This window comes from Suncus etruscus, chromosome 8 (genome assembly GCF_024139225.1).
Source record: "Suncus etruscus isolate mSunEtr1 chromosome 8, mSunEtr1.pri.cur, whole genome shotgun sequence".
In the NCBI taxonomy this organism is placed as follows: domain Eukaryota; kingdom Metazoa; phylum Chordata; class Mammalia; order Eulipotyphla; family Soricidae; genus Suncus; species Suncus etruscus.
In genome coordinates this window covers 3,671,549-3,689,718 of record NC_064855.1, presented here as the reverse complement: position 1 = coordinate 3,689,718, position 18,170 = coordinate 3,671,549, and the positions used below count along the sequence as shown (strand labels likewise).

General features: G+C 55.0%; 1 protein-coding gene across 1 annotated transcript in view; it reads left to right on the top strand.

Annotated features, from left to right (window-relative positions):
* The window catches only part of HEPHL1 (hephaestin like 1), a 31,319-nt gene extending 13,842 nt beyond the window's left edge, over window positions 1–17,477 (top strand). The window contains exons 6-20 of the mRNA XM_049778540.1: window positions 1,032–1,200; window positions 1,868–2,007; window positions 2,121–2,252; window positions 3,104–3,315; window positions 3,988–4,138; window positions 4,449–4,661; window positions 5,872–6,085; window positions 8,924–9,063; window positions 10,592–10,732; window positions 11,718–11,824; window positions 13,071–13,293; window positions 14,176–14,315; window positions 16,686–16,848; window positions 17,124–17,195; window positions 17,275–17,477. Coding sequence (XP_049634497.1) covers window positions 1,032–1,200; window positions 1,868–2,007; window positions 2,121–2,252; window positions 3,104–3,315; window positions 3,988–4,138; window positions 4,449–4,661; window positions 5,872–6,085; window positions 8,924–9,063; window positions 10,592–10,732; window positions 11,718–11,824; window positions 13,071–13,293; window positions 14,176–14,315; window positions 16,686–16,848; window positions 17,124–17,195; window positions 17,275–17,477 — 2,420 coding nt within the window. The remainder of the gene's footprint in view (window positions 1–1,031; window positions 1,201–1,867; window positions 2,008–2,120; window positions 2,253–3,103; window positions 3,316–3,987; window positions 4,139–4,448; window positions 4,662–5,871; window positions 6,086–8,923; window positions 9,064–10,591; window positions 10,733–11,717; window positions 11,825–13,070; window positions 13,294–14,175; window positions 14,316–16,685; window positions 16,849–17,123; window positions 17,196–17,274) is intronic.
* The last annotated feature ends 693 nt before the right edge of the window (window positions 17,478–18,170 follow it).

The window sequence follows — 18,170 nt, the reverse complement described above, 5'->3', positions numbered from 1 at the left end:
GGTCCCCTGAGGATGCTCGGGGCACCATAGGTGGTGCCAATGACTGACCAGCATCACTCATACAGCAGGCGCATGCCTAAATCCTGTTTCATCTCTCAGCCCAATTCCATTAGCTGTAGAAAGTTGACTCTTCCTTCCTTCCTTCCTTCCTTCCTTCCTTCCTTCCTTCCTTCCTTCCTTCCTTCCTTCCTTCCTTCCTTCCTTCCTCTCTCCTTCCTTCCTTCCTCCCTCCCTCCCTCCCTCCCTCCTTCCTTCCTTCCTTCCTTTCCTTCCTTCCTTCCTTCCTTCCTTCCTTCCTTCCTTCCTTCCTTCCTTCCTTCCTTCCTTCCTTCCTTCCTTCCTTTCTTTCGTCTTTCTTTTTTTTGTTGTTTTTGGGGCCACACTAGCGGGGCTCAAGGGTTACTCCTGGCTCTATGCTCAGAGAAATAGCTCATGGCGGGCTCAGGGGACCATATGGGATGCCGGGTATGTAACCTGAGTCAGCTCTGAGCAAGGCAAGTGTCCTACCTAATATATTATCTTTTTAGCCCCCAAATTAAACTTTGGTTTTGGGGCCACACTGGTGGTGCTCAGGGATTATAGAAATCACTCCTGACAGGCTTGGGTGACCATATGGGATGCTGAGGATTGAACCTGGGTTCATCCCGGGTCAGCCAAGTACAAGGCAAAAGCCCTACTACTGTGCATTACTCCAGCTCCAACTTTTTCTTTCTTTTTCAATGGTGATTTACATGCAGATCTTTGGTCACTGGTGTGGACATTCCTGTCATTTGCTCTTCCCTGTCTGGGGCAGGGCCTCTCCTGGACCCCAGCAGTACTTGGGGCCATGCTGGGACAGGGATAAAACATGGGGCCTCATGCATGTAGGGCAAGAGGTCCTCAACCCCTCATTTACTTTCTATTTCATTTCTGGTTTTATTTTCTTTTGGCCAATTCACAAAGCCGCTGAGTGGACCTGCCAGCTTTGCTGTCAGGTGTGTGGGCAGCACCTCTGGGCACTCATACCCTGGCTGGTGGTCATCTCTTTACAGCGGGCATGCTGGGCCAGTACAACGTTGGCAACTGCAAGAGTGGCACCTCTGAGGCTGTGATGAGTGGCCGGCAGAGACGCTACTTCCTGGCGGCTGAGAAAGTTCTCTGGGATTATGCACCTCAAGGCTATAATAAATTCAATGGCCTTCCCCTCAACGCCTCAGGCAGGTGAGTGCCTCTGAGGAGTCATGGGAGCCTGGGTGGCTCTGGGTTTGGACCCAGGTATGACTGTGGAGAGCGGGCCCAGAGGAAGGAAGGACATGGTCAGGAGCCAGCTCATGCTTGGCTACTGGAAAACAGCCAGGACTGGCTCCATGGATGGAACGGGCCTGGGTCCTGCCGGCTCTCGGGCAGCTTCCCCAGGGCACCCCGACTTCACAGATATCAGCAGGGAGGGTGGCAGCATGTGGAATTCCAGTTTCCTAAAGTTGAGAGGGCACCTCATTTTTTTAAGCTTTTATTGATTGATTGATTGATTAATTGATTGGTTTTGGGGTCACACCCAGTGGTGCTCAGGGGTTACTCTTGGCTCTTCATTCAGAAATCACCCCTGGCAGGCTTGGGGGACCATATGGGATGCCAGGAATCAAATCAGGTCCCTCCTGGGTTGGCCATATGCAAGGAAAACACCCTACCGCTGTGCTATCTCTCCTGCCCCATGGACACCCCATCTTTGAGTGTGAGGAGGAAGGTCCTTCTCCTTGGACTGCCTTATCCTTGGGCCCAGAAGGGAAGGGAGAGCTGACTCGAGGGAGAAAAGGAGAAGAGAATCGGGATGTGGAGACTTGGGGTGCAGAGGCTGTTCTCTCCCTAACGGGACCCTGTGGTTCCTCAGTGACTCGGCACCCTACTTCACACAAGGGGAGAACCGGATTGGGGGCCGCTACTGGAAAGCAAAGTATGTGCAGTATGAGGATGCGGCCTTCACGAGGCGCAGGAGGCCTTCAGAGGTGGAAGCCCACCTTGGAATTCTAGGTAAGGGCCGAAGGAGAGGGAGCCATCACAGCGTAGAAATGCCACCTTCTCGGCTGCTCTCAGGCCTCACTCTACCCCTGCCCTCCTCTGGGCCATCCTGTCCACACTTGCAGGCCCCGTCATCAAGGCAGAGGTGGGCGACACCTTGCTGGTGACCTTTGCCAACAAAGCTGACAGACCCTACAGTGTCCTGCCCCACGGTGTACACTACGACAAGGCTTCTGATGCCGCCCCGAACGCTGATGGTGAGAACCTGCTTTGCTCCACCAGTGCCTGGGACTGGGGCCCTTCCCGGCCTCCAGAGTATCCCGGAGCCCTTCCCACGGCCCTGAGTGACCCTGGAACCCTTTCCAGCCTCTGAGTTGTGTGATCCTTCCCGTGGGAGCTGAGCTGAGCTGAGCTGAGCTGAGACTCCCTCATAAACTGCCTGTGGACTAAAAACTCACGACCGGCCATATCTTGTCCACCCTTGGTGCTCTGGACTGTCCCTTCAGGAAGGCACTTCTGAGCCACCCTCATCAGCTTTATAGGGGGTCTGAGGGGCAAGTCCAGTGTTGGTGTAATTTGAACTCCTTATTGATAATTTCTGAGTCCACAAATAACTCCCAGAAAGATAAATTAAATCCCATTCTTCTGTCTCCCCCTTTTGGGGGAGACCCTGGTAATAATATCCGGAGTAAATAATCAACACAGACAAAAGATTAAGGAACCAAAGGTTCAGCAAAGAGAGTCTTTTGTCAGTGTGTAGCTAGCTCCAAAAAGCAAACCGAACCAGCCATCAGCTCTGGCAAAAAAAGCCCCTTACGTCTCCCCAACAAGCTATTCTATTCTTTCCTTAATCGCCCCCACCTGGAAGATCCAGGTGGGATGACAGGCAAAAACAATATTACAAAAATACACAACAGTCCAGGCACCTTATGCTTTGCCGACAAATCCTGATTGAGGCCTTCAAGCCCTGGGTCCTGGGAAACATTCACTTAAGTCCGTGTGTATGTGTGTGCGCATGCATTTGTGTATTTGTGAGTTTGTGTCTGTGTGTTTGTGTGTGCACATTCTCAGGCATTCAAGATGGAGTGACTGTGTCCCTCACCTTCAGGCTTTCTGAAACCAGGGTCTCATGTGAGGCCCGGGGAGACCTTCACATACAAGTGGACGGTGACCGAGAGTGTGGCCCCCACAGATGATGACCCGCCATGCCTCACCTACCTCTACTTCTCAGCCGTGGAGGCCATCAAGGACACCAGTGCTGGCCTGGTAGGGCCCCTGCTGGTGTGTAAACCGGGCACCCTCAATGCCGATGGGACACAGGTAAGGCGAGAGGTGAAGAGTTAACACACCGGACCAAAGCCATAGCACAATGGGGAGGGTGTTTGCCTTTCATTCAGCTGACTTCCATTCAACACCCAGTATCCCATATGGTTCCCTGAGCCTGCCAGGAGTGATTTCTGAGCTCAAAGCCAGGAGTAATGCCTGAGTGCCATTAGGTATGGCCCCAAAACAAAAACAAAGCAAAAAAAAACAGAAGAGTCAGTGCAAAATGCCTTTCTCTCTGCACGGAGTCCAGGCCCTTGGGAAAGGAATTCTCCCAAGTTCTAGAATCATAAAGCAGACTGCAATCATGAAGCAGAACACTACAGCCAGGACCCCACAGAGGATGAAATGGTGCTTCTAGCAGGCCCCAAGGATTCCTCTGGCTGGATGCAAGGGGGCAGGAGGGCACAGAAGAGTGGACAAAGCACTTAGGGTGCTCACGGTCTTGACTCCGGAATTTCACAGAGAGAAAGCCGCAGAGTCAGCATGGGGGCAAGTGGGTCCTGGGAGGTGCATTCCATGCTCCTCTGAAGCTCGGTTCTCCTGGACAGAGAGGCATGAAGAGCTAGGAGCCCTGATAGGCGTGTGCCCCCCTCATGCGGACACGGAACCGTCTCTGGGAGGGGCTGAAGACCCCAGGCCCCAGCATTGCTTTTCTTTTCTCTGTAGAAGGGGATAGACAAGGAGTTCTATCTCCTCTTCACAGTCTTTGACGAGAACTTCAGCAGCTACCTTGATGAGAACATCCGGAAGTTCACGTGGCATCCCTTCAGCGTCGACAAGGAAGATAAGGACTTTGTGAAGTCCAACCGGATGCACGGTGAGGGATTGGGGGGAGACAGTGCATAGCAGGGGGCACCGTGTAATTTAGGAGGGGACAGTACGGTGCAGAGGTGCACAATACCCAGTACTCAGGGCCCCCCAGCGACCAGACCCAAGGCCTACTGGCAGCAGTGTTTGAGGAGCCATGAGGCCTGACCGAAATGTGTGGACAGGTCTGTCGGCGGCTTGAAATGGGGCTCCCGTAACTTGGGGCCTTTTCTCAGGTAGTGTCTCCCAGAGTCCTCACTCTCCTGGGCTCTGACTGCCTTTCATCTCATTCAGCCCCTTCTCCCTCTCCCGCCTTCCAGCTGTCAACGGCTACATGTACGGCAACCAGCCAGGCTTGCAGATGTGCCGAGGGGAGCGCGTGGCCTGGCACCTCATTGGGATGGGCACGGACACCGACATGCATGGGGTCTACTTCCAAGGAAACACCATCCACCTCCGGGGGACGCACCGCGACAGCCTTGCCCTGTTTCCCCACGTAGCCACCACGGCCTTCATGCAGCCCGACCACGCAGGTGAGTTGGAGCCCTGGGGCCGAGCTGTGTCCCCCTGTTCTTTTCTGTGACCCTGAGAGAGACCTTTAGGGCTTGGATGCTTCCGTGGGCGCTGGAAGAGAATCAAGAATCAGAATTCACAAGGGCCCGGAGAGATAGCACAGTGGCGTTTGCCTTGCAAGCAGCCGATCCAGGACCAAAGGTGGTTGGTTCGAACCCCGGTGTCCCATATGGTCCCCCGTGCCTGCCAGGAGCTATTTCTGAGCAGACAGCCAGGAGTAACCCCTGAGCACCGGCAGGTGTGGCCCAAAAACCAAAAAAAAAAAAAAAAAAAAAGAATCAGAATTCACGTGTGGCTTCTACCATGCTATGGGGCACTTGTGCAAAGCTAAAGTGGGGGGCCTCTAAACAGTCTTACCCCACCCCTGAATGTTCCTGGTCCCCCCTCACACACACTCACACCAAGAAAGCTCGAACTTAGATCCCTCCAGAGGTGACTTGGGAGTGCCTGAGGGGGTTCAGCCCAGGGCATCTCCCAGGCTCCTTCTCCCACCAAGGTGATCCTTTCACCCCCTTTGGTAGGCCCCTGGTCCCCCCTCAGGCCACCCCATCCCTCCCTTAGAGATCTGTCAGGGATGGAGCACCATGGCAGCAAGACTTGGACACTCCCACCATCTAGCACTTCCTCCAGACTCAGAGGGATCCTGTGGGTGCCTTGATCCCGCTCAGCTCTCCTTGAATGCTGTCCTTTTCATGGCACCCAGGGACGCTGCAGCATTGCTGTCAGGGTCTCCCCACCTTCCCCTGGTTTCCAGTCTGATGCCAGGAACTCCCCAGCCCTTGCCTTGGAAACCCCATGTTTCCTCCTGTTGATGGCGGTGTGACTGGTGGTCTGGGTGTCTGGGAACAAGGATGTTCAAGGACATTCTCTTTGGGGGCCTGCTGGATAGTTCTGGCATGCAGGACCAAGCATCCCAAGCATGGAACGGCAGCAGGCTCCATGCCACGAACACCACAAGAACTATAGCCTTTTTCCTGGGCTCTGAGTCTCTGGGTTGGCTTTGGGCAAAGCCTTTTCGGCCTGTGTCAACCTGTGTTGGCCTATGTTGGCTGTATGCGAGGCAAGCGCCCTGTCTGCTACACTGTCGCTCTGGCCCCTAGAACCGAGCTCTCTAAGCCCAATCCTAGATGGAGGGGCATCTTGTTTTGGAATGGGGCAGTGTCTCCGCAGGTCTCTTCAGGGTGTTCTGCTCCACCTTGCACCACTCCGCCAGAGGCATGAACCAGATCTACGAGGTCGGCAGCTGCGGCCGCAAGGAGCCCTCTGAGCAGCCCTACGGGATGATCAGAACCTTTTACATCGCCGCCGAGGAGGTAGAATGGGATTATGCCCCTAACAAAAACTGGGAGTTCGAAAAGCAGCACATGGACGCAGGAGGGGAAAGGTACCACGGGCTCTTGGGGTCACGTCTCTGCAGCAGAGACCAGTGCAAAGGAGGGAGGGAGCAGGCGGGCCAGGATGTCCCTGTTGTGGGTGACCAGGGCATCCCTAGCCCTGTGGTCCCTGAGGGACTGCTGGGGAGAGGGAAGGGCAGGTGGGTGGCATGAGCACTGGGCTGCTCATGGCAGTTGCATGGGGACAACCCGGGGGGGGGGGGAGCTAGGGCCTTGGCAGAGTCCCCAGCCGGGATGGGACACCCATGGCATCGCTGCCAGCCAGCCAGCCAGCATGGAGCACTCCAAGGAGGGCCCCAAGAACCAGGAGAGCCAATCAGGAGTCTCATGGGCACTGAACACAGATGGGGAGGGAGGAGCCGAGCAAGGTGCAGTCTCTGGTGCCATCCAGCTGTCCCTGCTGCCCTGCCCTCTGTCTATCATTGTCACCGCCTATCTGGTACCTGCCCTGCTGACCGGGCTCAGCCCCAGATGCATCTGCTGCAGGCCCCCTGCTGGCTAAGAGCAGGTGCAGAGCCCAGGGAGGCGGGTCCCAGCGTCTCCTGGTGGACAAAAGTGACGTCCTCCTGCATGGAAGGGGGGGGGGGTGACCCATAGCTTCTGGGCCAGGACAGCTGAAGAAGGGTCTGTGGCCCCCAGAAATGGCAGTGAGGTACCCCTGCCCACTGAAACGGCCCCTCAAAAACCTGCTTTTTTCTTTTATGTTTTGGGATCACACTGGTGGTGCTCAGGGTTACTTCTGGCTCTGCCCTCAGGAGTTATTCCTGGCTGTGCTCAGGGGACTATCTGGGATGGGAACTATCTGGGACTCCAGGGATCAAACGCAGGGCAACCATGTGCAAGGCAAAAGCCCTACCCGCTATGCTATCTCTCCAGCCCCACTGCTGCTTTTGTTTTTACTTTATTCAAAATTGTTTGTTTTGATTGCAGAGTTACTCATAGTTGGGTAGGCTTTGGTTTTTTATTTTATTTTTTAACTTTATATATTTATTTATTGATTGATTGATTGATTGATTGGTTTAGACCACACCCAGTGGCGGTCAGGGGTTACTCCTGGCTCTGCACTGAGAAATTGTCCCTGGCAGGCTGGGAGACCATATGGGATGCTGGGAATCAAAATGGATCCCTCCTGGGTTGGCCACATACAAGGCAAATGCCCCACTGCTGTGCTATATCTCTGGCCCCAGGTTTTGGTTTCTTGCTTGTTTATTTGTTTGTTTTTGTTATTCATAGTTGTGCAGTTTTTTGTTTCATATTTTCGGTTTGGTTTTAGGGCCACACCCTGCTGTCTGTGCTCAGTGGTTACTCCTGGCTCTGCGCTCAGGAATCACTCCTGGCAGTGCTCGAGGGAAACTATGGGATGCTGGGAATCAGCCATGTTCAATGCAAATGCCTTCTTCACTGTGCTATCACTCCAGTCCCCACTCCCGCTTCCTTCTAATAGCAGCAATGCTCAGCCATGCACCTGAGGGCTCCTGTAGGCCCCTCGATATTCCCAGGCAGCCATGGGCAAGAAGGACATGGGTGGGAGAGTGTCATGTTGCAAGGTTGGGGGCCAGCAGGGGGCAAAGGGAGGCCCAGTAAGGAGGGCAGGAGAGGGCCGCAGAACAGAGCTGGAGAAACTTAACACTCAGGCAGGCTGCTGCAGAAGCCCCTGTGCCTGACAGCCTCGGCACCAAGCAGGTGCAGGAAGCTCTGTTCTTCCCGGGACACTCAGCCGACTCCTATCCAGTCACTACTGTGCTGGCAGAAGCAACTCTAGGCCCTGACAGGGGTCTTCAAACTACGGCCCACGGGCCACATATTGTATTTGTTCCCGTTTTGTTTCTTCACTTCAAAATAAGATATATGCAGTGTGCATAGGAACTTGTTCATAGTTTTTATTTTCACTACAGTCTGGTCCTTCAACAGTCTGAGGGACAGTGAACTGGCCCCCTGTTTAAAAAGTTTGAGGACCACCAGGACTTCCAGGAGCTGCGAGTCACAAAAGATTGTGGGGGAGGCAATGCCATGTGCCCACTAATGGGAACACACAGGCTGGGACCCTGCCTGCAGCATGGTCCTGCCATGCCTTCCCAAAAGGACTGCTGGCCCTGATGGCCAGCCCAAGCACATGTGTGCCCACCAGCCTGGTTTTCCCTTCCTTTCCTGGCATACCTGATGTCAGATCAGGGCTCAGCCCTAGCAGGCCCAGGGGCCCAGGACAATCCCAGAGGGTTGGTGGCTCAGAGCAGGGACTTGGGGGCACAGAAGGGAGGATAGTATGAGGTTAAGAGGATGCAACAACCTGGTTTGTACCAGGTCCTGGCAATGGGTACCACGGTGCCAGGGCATAAATCAGACTTCCTTGAACAAGCAGGGGTGTGAGGAGAGATGGGCATGAGAGAGAAGAGACAGGTGGCCCGTGTCTTCCACTGACAGACTGTGACTCCCAGGAACTTCTGTGACTCTTACAGGCAACTATGCCTCTGTCACCCCCAGGGGCACAAACCCAGCAGAGGTCTAGCCACCTTGGTGTGCCCTGACCAGCTCTCCTGCTGGGGAGGCTGATGGATTCCTGCAGCCTAGCTCTATGCTGCAGGAATCGGGGCTGGCACGTGTCTGGTGGGGTCTTAGGCCCACGGGAGGCACAACACTTCCTAAGCCTGCCCGAGGACTCGGTGCAGGCTGCCCCTTCCTGCCACCGTGAGTCCACTCTCCACACGAACACCGGCCCTTTCCATCCCAGGCCAGACTCTGAAACCCTTCCCAGCAATACCTTCGTCGCTGGGCACTCCCACAAACTCGTGCCTTCGGGTAACGTCACCCTGTGCTGCTCTGGCCTGCAGGCACGGAGACATCTTCATGAACCACACGGAGAACTGGATTGGTTCCCAGTACAAGAAGGTGGTGTACCGGGAGTACACGGATGGCGAGTTTGTGGAGATCAAGGCCAGGCCCCCGCGCGAGGAGCACCTGGAACTCCTGGGTAAGGCACAGGCTGTGGGGTGCACGTGGAAGCTCATAGACGTGTTTGTGCAGTGCTCACATGCTCGTGGGTGCTCACATCCACGCGTGCACACGCTCACATTCATGCATACACACATGTACACGCATAAGCACATTCACACATAAGCAGCTCACACATAAACACAACATTCACACCCACGGAGGCCTGTGGCCATGTCCTGGAGGGTCAGAGGGCAGAGCGTCCTGCTGCTCCTACCCCAGAACCAGTTCTCTGGCCCCACTGGCAGCTGAGTCAGACACAATCTCAGGCAGCTAGCTGCCTGGTGGGCCCGGGCAGGAAATAGCTCTGCGTGCCAGGGAGCAGTCTCAGACCCTGTGCCTGGCAGAACTGTGCACCTGCCAGCGACAGCTCCAAGTGCTGCCAGAGTCCGTCATGCTTCTCCCAGGCCTGCTCCTCTGAGGGAGAGGGGCGCCTTTGAGAACCATCACCTGGCACTGGGCCTGGCACTCAGACGGAGTCTGCAGGGCCCCTGACAGGTCCAGAGCAGAGCAAACATGCAGGCCCCCTGGCATCGTCCCCAGCCCGAGTGAGCTCGCTCTTGGCAATGTGCTGTGATGCGCTGCCTGGTGCAGCTCCAAGGGAGAGCCAAGCCCTGCCAGATGCCTAGGTGCCTCTCCACCCCCATGCCCATTAGCACTGGCATGCAAGCTCCCGTGCCACCGCCCATGAGTCAGCCTGGAAGCACCCTTTGTGGGTGTGAGTCACTCTCTGAAGGAACAGCCAGTGCTGAGCTGCCCAGAGAGCCTTGTGAGGGCTATGGAGACAGTGTCGGATGGTGCTTGGCCTCGCGGAGGGCCAAAGGGCAGAAGGCACACCCAGGTCACTGAACATCCTGGTGGCACCAAAGCTCATCACAAAGGTCACAGATAAGTCCCTGAGCAGAGGCCTCAGAGCCACCTCCGGAGGTCCCCACCCTCCACTTCACACAGATGCTACCTAAGGAGCCTCACTGGTCACTCAGGCCTGTCGAGGCAGCACCGGCTTCTCCTGCACAGACAGTCTGTGGGGAGAGGAACAAGTGATGCAGTTAGGCCATACTATGTCTTCACAGTGGGACACTGTCCCCCTCAGGGCTTTGGGCCCTGCTGGCACATAGCCCCAGTGCCCAGCTCTGAAGGTACCCCCAGGGTCAGGGCACACTCAATCAGTAGTTCCCAGACTGTCTGCACATGGCAGGTCAGCCTTGCAAGGGCTGGTGGACACAGCCCTCCCCTCCTGCAATGCATGTCACAGCAGAACCAAAAAATGTCAGCCTTTGCCTCAGCACAAATGTGCGTGTTTACTGAGAATATGTGATTTCCGCGTATGAGTGGGGGGAGGACAGTCTCCCCCAGGAGGATGGCCAGGCCCTGCCCCAACTGGTCAGCACCTCATTAATAATGGGCAGCACACGTATGTTGGCTCTTGCTCCCCGGAGCAGCGTCACATCACTGCTGAAGCGGAGGAGCCCAGGAGAGCAGGGATAATCCTCATGCTCTGCTTTCAGGCCCCATGATCCACGCTGAGGTGGGCGACTCCATCCTGGTGGTGTTCAAGAACAAGGCCCAGCGGCCCTACTCCATCTGGGCGCAAGGTGTGGAGGCCATGGACAGTGGGAGGCAGCTGCAAGTGCCAGCCACTGAGCCAGGTAGGACATGCCAGGTCCCGTCCATATTCTCTCTTGCATCTTAGCACCTCAACCTGAGAGGACACCATCTCATGGTTCCACTGGGGCCAGCAAGGGAGGGAGCTTGGGGCCAGATCCTGCCTATACTGTGCCCGTTTTATCCACTTTATCACAGAAACCCCACTCCCCACCCCCATGCCTCAAATGAGCCATAGCAGAGGTCTATGTGCCACATGGGGACCTGGGCCATGAGGTAAGCTACAGGGGTAAGGAGAGGGGTGAACTACAGAGGTGAGGAAAAGGATGAGTTACAGGGGTGAGGAGAGGGGAATGAAGAGACGAGGTTGAGAAGAGAGGGTAAAAGGCCAGAGTGGTAGTACAGCAGTAGAGCATTTGCATTGCACACAGCTAACCCAGGACGGACGTGGGTTTGATCCCCAGCATCCCACATGGTCCCCTGAGCCAGGAGCAATTTCTGAGCGCAGAGCCAGGAGTAATCCCTGAGCGTCACCAGGTGTGGCCCAAAAAACCCACACACGAAAAAAGGAGGGGGGTGAGGAGAGGGGGCTGAGGAGACAAGGGTTTGAAGGAGGTGAGCTACTGGGGTGAAGGGGTGTAGAGCATGAGAGAAGAAGGTGCACCTCCACTCTAGCCATTCTCGCCTCTCGGTGATGACGGGACCTATGCTGCTGACTATGCTTGTGGGGACAATCCCCATGTGGGAGGGTTTGGATGGCAGCAGGCTGGGGTCAGGGAGGCTGTGATGGGGAGACACAGCCCTCTAGCTCCAGGAACAGGGGACAATAAGGCTGGCAGAAGCAGGGAAGGGCTAGAGAATCATCTCAGGGGGACTCTGCCCTTCCTTCCCTCTACAGCACAGGGCATGTCTGAGGCATCAGAAGGTTCCAAGGGGCCCAGTCCCATCCCATAGAGCCATGCACCCAGGTATTTCTTTAGGTCACCTTCAGGGGCAGGTGACACTGGTTCGACTGCTTCTGTTTTTTAGGAGAGATAAAGACGTACAGATGGAACGTGCCCCAGCGGTCTGGACCCGGCCCCTCCGACCCCAATTGCATACCATGGGTTTACTACTCAACCGTGGACTTTGTGAAGGTAAGGGGGAGCAGCCAGACCTCAGGGAAGGCCTGGAGTCCTGCCAAGTTGCACCAGAGACTGTGTGGTCCCCTCGCTCAATCCCTGGGCAGCTCCGAGAAGGGCTGGTTTGTCACCAGCCTGTCAGCCTCAGAGCACACATGCCAAGCATTGGACTTCTCCAAGGTAGTCTGAAGTAAGTGTGTGTGCCAGCCGCTGACCCAATTGTTTGACTGAGTGAGATCCATAACTTTTTTTTTGGTTGTTGTTTTGTTGTATCTGGGGTCTCAACTGGCAATGCTCAGGGGATCTAACACTGGTTGGCTAGAGCAAGGCAAACGCCCTTCCTACTGTACTGTGGCCCAGGTCCATAACTTTGTTTTTTTATTTTGTTTTTGGTCTACACCTGGTGGTGTTCAGGGGTTACACCTGTCTCTAAATTCAGAAATTACTCCTTATATGCTCAGGGCACTATATGGGATGCCGGAGATAAAACCCGGGCCGACACATGCAAGGCAAATACTATCCCAACTGTGCTATGTACCTCCAGTCTGGGTTCTCCCAACTGTGCTATATATCTCCAGTCTGGGCCCCTGACTTTGAAAGGCCTCAAGAAGCAAATGCTCTCTAACCAGGAACCTGAAAATACAAAGGGTGGCAGAGAAGCAGATCGGTCTCAGTGACACATGGGAGGCATCCTCAGGCATGTGGGAGCCAGCTGGGGCCATGAGGTTCAGCCCAGACCCAATTGTGCAGAATAAACCAATGTCCACACCAGGGACACTTGGTGGCACTTGAGCACTGCCCAGGTAGCACTGTGGCCGATGCCAAACTGAGTGAGTAAGATGCACACACGGACTAATCCAAGCACAGATCTCCCTACAATCTGGGGCTCTGAGGCTGGTCTTTTCTTTTCTTTTTTTTGGCTTTTGGTTTTTGGGCCACACCCAGCGGTGCTCAGGGGTTACTCCTGGCTGTCTGCTCAGAAATAGCTTCTGGCAGGCACGGGGGACCATATGGGACGCCGGGATTCGAACCAACCTCCTTTGGTCCTGGATCGGCTGCTTGCAAGGCAAACGCCGCTGTGCTATCTCTCCGGGCCCTGAGGCTAGTCTTTTAAGCGTGGCTTTTACACGCAGTGACCATGGCCTCATGCCCACCTCTCCTCTCCCCTCCTCCTCCTTTCTCTCTCCCTCTTCCTCCCCTCTCCTTCCCTCCCTCCCTCCCTTCCTCTCTCTCCCTCTTCCTCTTCCTCTCCCTCTCCCAGGACACCTACAGCGGGCTCATGGGGCCGCTGATCACATGCAGAGAAGGGGTGCTGGACGAGAAGGGCCGGAGGAACGACGTGGACTACGAGTTCGCCCTCCTGTTCCTGGTCTTCAACGAGAACGAGTCCTGGTACCTGGACGACAACATCAAGAAGTACCTCAACAAAGACCCTCGAGACTTCAGGCGCTCTGACGACTTCGAGGAGAGCAACAAGATGCACGGTGAGAGCGTGCCTGGAGCTTTGAGGCCAGCCCACAGCCACAGGAGGCCCCAGAACAGGGCACCAGGACGGGGTGTCTCCGGGATCCCCACCCCGAAGGCTTACCTATCTGCCAGGCCAAGGAGGTTCTGGACTCACTGTCCAGGGATTGCTCTAACAGGAGGATCCTGGGGGATCCGTGGCAAAATCTGTGTGGTTCCTCCTGGTCCTGGAGCCAGCTCAGTGTGAAGGGCCCCTGGGTGCCAGAGAGGTAGATGCCACCCTCAAGACTGTTCTCAGGTCGCCAGGAGCCCTGGGCCTCTCATGTCTTCTGCACACTCAGATCCACTCTGCATGGAGGCTGGGGAGGGCCTCAAGGTGGGCTTCAGAGAGGTTCCCACACCCTGACGAGGCCCACCCAAGTCATCAAGGCCTTCCCACCCGCCAAATGCCTCCCATTTTATGAAGCTCCTCTTGCCCAGTCAAAGCTCCTCCCAGCCCATCGGGTTCCGCCCACCTGCCAAGACCCCTTTCACCCCCTCAAGCCCCTCCCACCCACCAAATCTTCTTCCCTTTCCCTTTCAAGGATGGCGAGAGGAAAAGCTAGAAAGTAGAGGCTGGTCACTTTCTAAAGAGTGAGTCCCTTGGGGCTAGAGAGATAGTACAGCAGGTAGGGCACTTGCCTTGCATGCAGCCAATCTGGATTCAGTCCCCAGCATCCTATATGGTCCCCTGAACACCGCCAGGAGTTATTCTTGAGTGCAGAGCCAGGAGCAACTAACCCCTGAGCATTGCCAGATGCAACACACACACATACACACACACACACACACACACACACACACACACACACACACACAAGTTGTGTCTCTGATAAGAGACTGTCTCGCCTTCACCTTCATAGCTATCAATGGGAAGATTTTCGGGAATCTGCACGGCCTCATCATGAATGAGGACACAATGACAAACTGGTACCTGCTGGGCCTGGGAAGCGAGGTGGACATCCACACCATCCACTACCATGCCGAGAGCTTCCTCTTCAAAGTACGTTCGGTCAGGCTGGTGCCATGTGGGGGGGATGGTGGGCCCTTGGCCCCCACACAGTGGGGACTGACTCCCTAACAGCTCTTTTTTTTTTTTTTTTTTTTTTTTTTTTGGTTTTTGGGCCACACCCTGTGACGCTCAGGGGTTACTCCTGGCTATGCGCTCAGAAGTTGCTCCTGGCTTCTTGGGGGACCATATGGGACGCCGGGGGATCGAACCGCGGTCCGTGCGCAGGCAAGGCAGGCACCTTAGCTCCAGCGCCACCGCCCGGCCCCTCCCTAACAGCTCTTGACCTCTCAGAGTATTTGTTTTGTTGTTGTTTTGGATACACCCCCGGAGGTGCTCAGAGGTCACTCCTGGCTCTGCACTCAGGAATCACGCCTGGTAGGCTCAGGAGACCATATGGGATGTCGGGGATTGAACCTGGGTCTGCCATGTGCCAGGCAAGCACCCTCCCTACTGTCTTATCTCTCTGGTTCTGTACAAGTCTTAGACTGTGAAAACTCTGCCTTCAGAAGTTGTTTCCTCATCCTGTGCAGTCCCAGATCCCTCTGGCGGTCTCTTGCAGAAAGTCCCTCTCCTTCCCCTTTCCTTCTGCCTGAGCCCATAAGGGAAGCCACACAGCCAGGCCCTATCCTGGGCCTCCAAACTGACTTGACTTTGCCTTCTAATAGAGGGGGCTGGGCCTTGCATGGTCTCCTGTGTCATGAGCCAGGGCTGGATTAGAGGTGACATGCTTGAGTGGCTATCTGCTCTGACCCAGCCCGAGACATAGCAAGGCTATCTTTCCCTTCCTTGTCTCACCCTTCTACCTGCCTGGTCCAGAAGATGAGATTGACGCTTTCTACGGAAAGGCCTCCCTGCTTTGGGGGCCTTGCCTTTCTATGATCCCATTTTAAGAACCACACTAACAATGGCAAACTAAGCCAGACCTACAAAATGGCAGATGCATTTAACATCTATCACCTAAGTTCTGCCTTAAAGCACATGTAACCACATGTCCAACACCCACCGCATGCACTACCCCTCCTGAGTTCCGGAATGTTCTGCCTATGGTGTCCTGGAGATACCCTTGTCCAGTTCTCATGTCAGGGGAAGTTCAGCCTCATCACCTCGGCTGGTGCTTTTCCTTCCTGTTTTATGGAAGGAATTGTTGAGAATTGATGTACTCGCTTCTTCTGTCAATGAAGTCATTGGGCTTAGTTTGTTGAAAGGTCTTAATCCAGTTTCATTTTCTTTAAATAATTGAGTGGGCTCAATAGATCTCAAGTAAAGGAGTATTTTCAGGCAGTCTGAGCTGCAGAGCTCAAGGGCAAAGCCTAGTCTGCAATATTCTTTCATTATCACTTTGATTTCTGTAGAGTCCAAAGTATCCTTTTCTCATTCCAGACATTTGTAGCATGTCCTTTCCTCTGAGTCCGTTTATCTAGACTTTTGTGTGGTTATGGACCAAGGCATAATAGAGGACTCAACAAAAACTTGGTGGCCAGAGCATTTTGGCTTCAAAATTCCCAAGCTTGGGGCCGAAGAGATGGCATGGAGGTAGGGCATTTGCCTTGCATGCAGAAGGACAGAGGTTTGAATTTCAGCATCCCATATGGTCCCCTGAGCCTGCCAGGGGTGATTTCTGAGCATAGAGCCAGGAGTAACCCTGAGCGCTGCCGGGTGTGACCCCCCCCCCAAAAAAAAAGAAATTTTCCAAGCTCTATTGGCAGAAGTTTGCCTGGTTGGTGGTGACTCTGATTGCTCTGATTAAGAAGTTAAAGGGGGGCGTGTATGTCTCTTTATGGAGCAGTTGGCTAGCAGCTCCAGCTGATTGCCTGAGAGAGCGTCCTGCAAAAGAAGGTCTAACTCAGAAAGCACCATCTCAGTGACCTGATCCTGAATGTAGAACCCAGCCTCTGAGGGCTGGAGCAATGGCACAGTGGGGAGGGCATTTGCCTTGTACGTGGCTGACCCAGGTTCCATTTCCAACATCCCATATGAGTCCCAGAGCACTGCTAGGAATGACCCCTGAATGCAGAGCTAGGAGTAACCCCTGAGTACTGATGGGTGTGGGCAATAAAAAAGGATGGGGAAGCCTCTGTATTTTCTGTGGATGTCCCAGACCAGCGCTCACAGTGTGTGTGTGTGTATGTGTGTGTGTGTGTGTGTGAGAGAGAGAGAGAGAGAGAGAGAGAGAGAGAGAGAGAGAGAGAGAGAGAGAGAGAGAGAGAGAGAGGTTCATTGCCAGAAAGTAGGAACCACTACAGCCATAGTGGCCATCAGGGTCCCCCAGTTTACTGAACTTAGGGACCTGCCCCATAACCAGCCTCTGGCCTCTGGTTGGCATTTTCCGTAGTTCCACTACCCTCGCTCTGTCCTTTGCAGATAGATAAGTCCTACAGAGAGGATGTGTACGATCTCTTTCCCGGCACGTTCCAGACCATTGAGCTGTTTGCGGACCACCCTGGCACGTGGCTTATACACTGTCACGTGTCTGACCACATCCACGCCGGCATGGAGACCACCTACACGGTCCTTCGGAACATAGGTGCAGGACCTGCAAGGGGCCAGGGGGTTGTGGGGGGAGGTATGGGCTTCTTGCTGCTCTCATGAGTTCAGAAGTCAGGGTGGGCACTGGGCAGCTGTCACAGATGAGGCTGGGACCCCAAGTGCAATGCCCAGGGGCCGGGGCCCTGTCCCACCACTGCAGGCAGCAGCAACTGGCATGGGGCAGGACGAATGTCATTTCACTGGTTCGGGATGAATGCATGTCCCCAAAGGAGCCTATTTTGCTTACTGAACCCCCTCTTGTCTCCCTATCAGACAACAGGGTCCCTTATTCCACCAAATCCCCCTCCGGAGGGGCGTCCCCCGCAGTGACGGTGCCTCCCAATGGTAAGAACCCCCATAATGGGTATGGTGCACACAGACCATGGCGGCCCCGGTAGTACCCCTGACCCCTGTCTCCCCACAGCAGGGTCTGGCCAGGAGCAGCTCTATTTCTTCGGGAAGCAGCTGGGGCCTCGAAGTGCCAAGGCAGCTTTGGTCATCCTCTTCATCACAGGCTTCCTCCTCCTGCTGGCCACCGTGGGGCTGTCTCTCCGGCTGTGCTGGGCACGCCAGCGGGGGCCCTACCAGCAGGTACAGACCTGTGCGCTCCCCACGGAGGCTCTGTGAGCGGCTGGCACCTCTGTACCCCGCTGGTGGCACCCACAAGTGGCCAGAGCCAGGCCACCCCTCTGGACTCACAGTTGCTGGCTGCTATTTATTTACTACTGAACGAGCTGTGAGTCACCTTCAGGGGTACAACAGAGAGTTGGGGACACTGCGAAGGTCTGGCCAGACTGTCCCTGTTTGTGGAAGGACCCTTTCGTCCTTTCAGCCATGATTCCCCCTTTCTATTCATAAGACAATGGACGACGCTTCTTCACCAGCTTCCAGCATCTCTTGGAAGGTGGATCTCGGACCTCAGTGCCTCCTTCGCCTGCTACTTCCCTCCTGCAGTTGGCCCAGGATCCTGCAACCTCAGGGGGGCTATGATCTCAGGCTACCTATCCTGAGGTGCCCCCTGGGACCCTCCCTGCCAGGAGCCTCAGTCACTTCTATCCTTGTGCCAACCCGTGGCGACACCTGAGTTTACAATGCTTTTCTAGCAATGTTCTGTTTACAAAGATGGACTGGCAAAGGGGTCCTGGTGGAGATGGGCCTGAAAATGCAGGTGCTGAGCCAGATCTGAGCAGCTCAGTCAAGGATACTTCCTTCGATCTCTAGCCAGAGGGTCTCCCCACATTTCTGCAGGTCCCTATTCCCTGGGAACCACCACCAGGCAGCATGTGTGAAAACCAACAAGACAGACATCCAGACAAACTG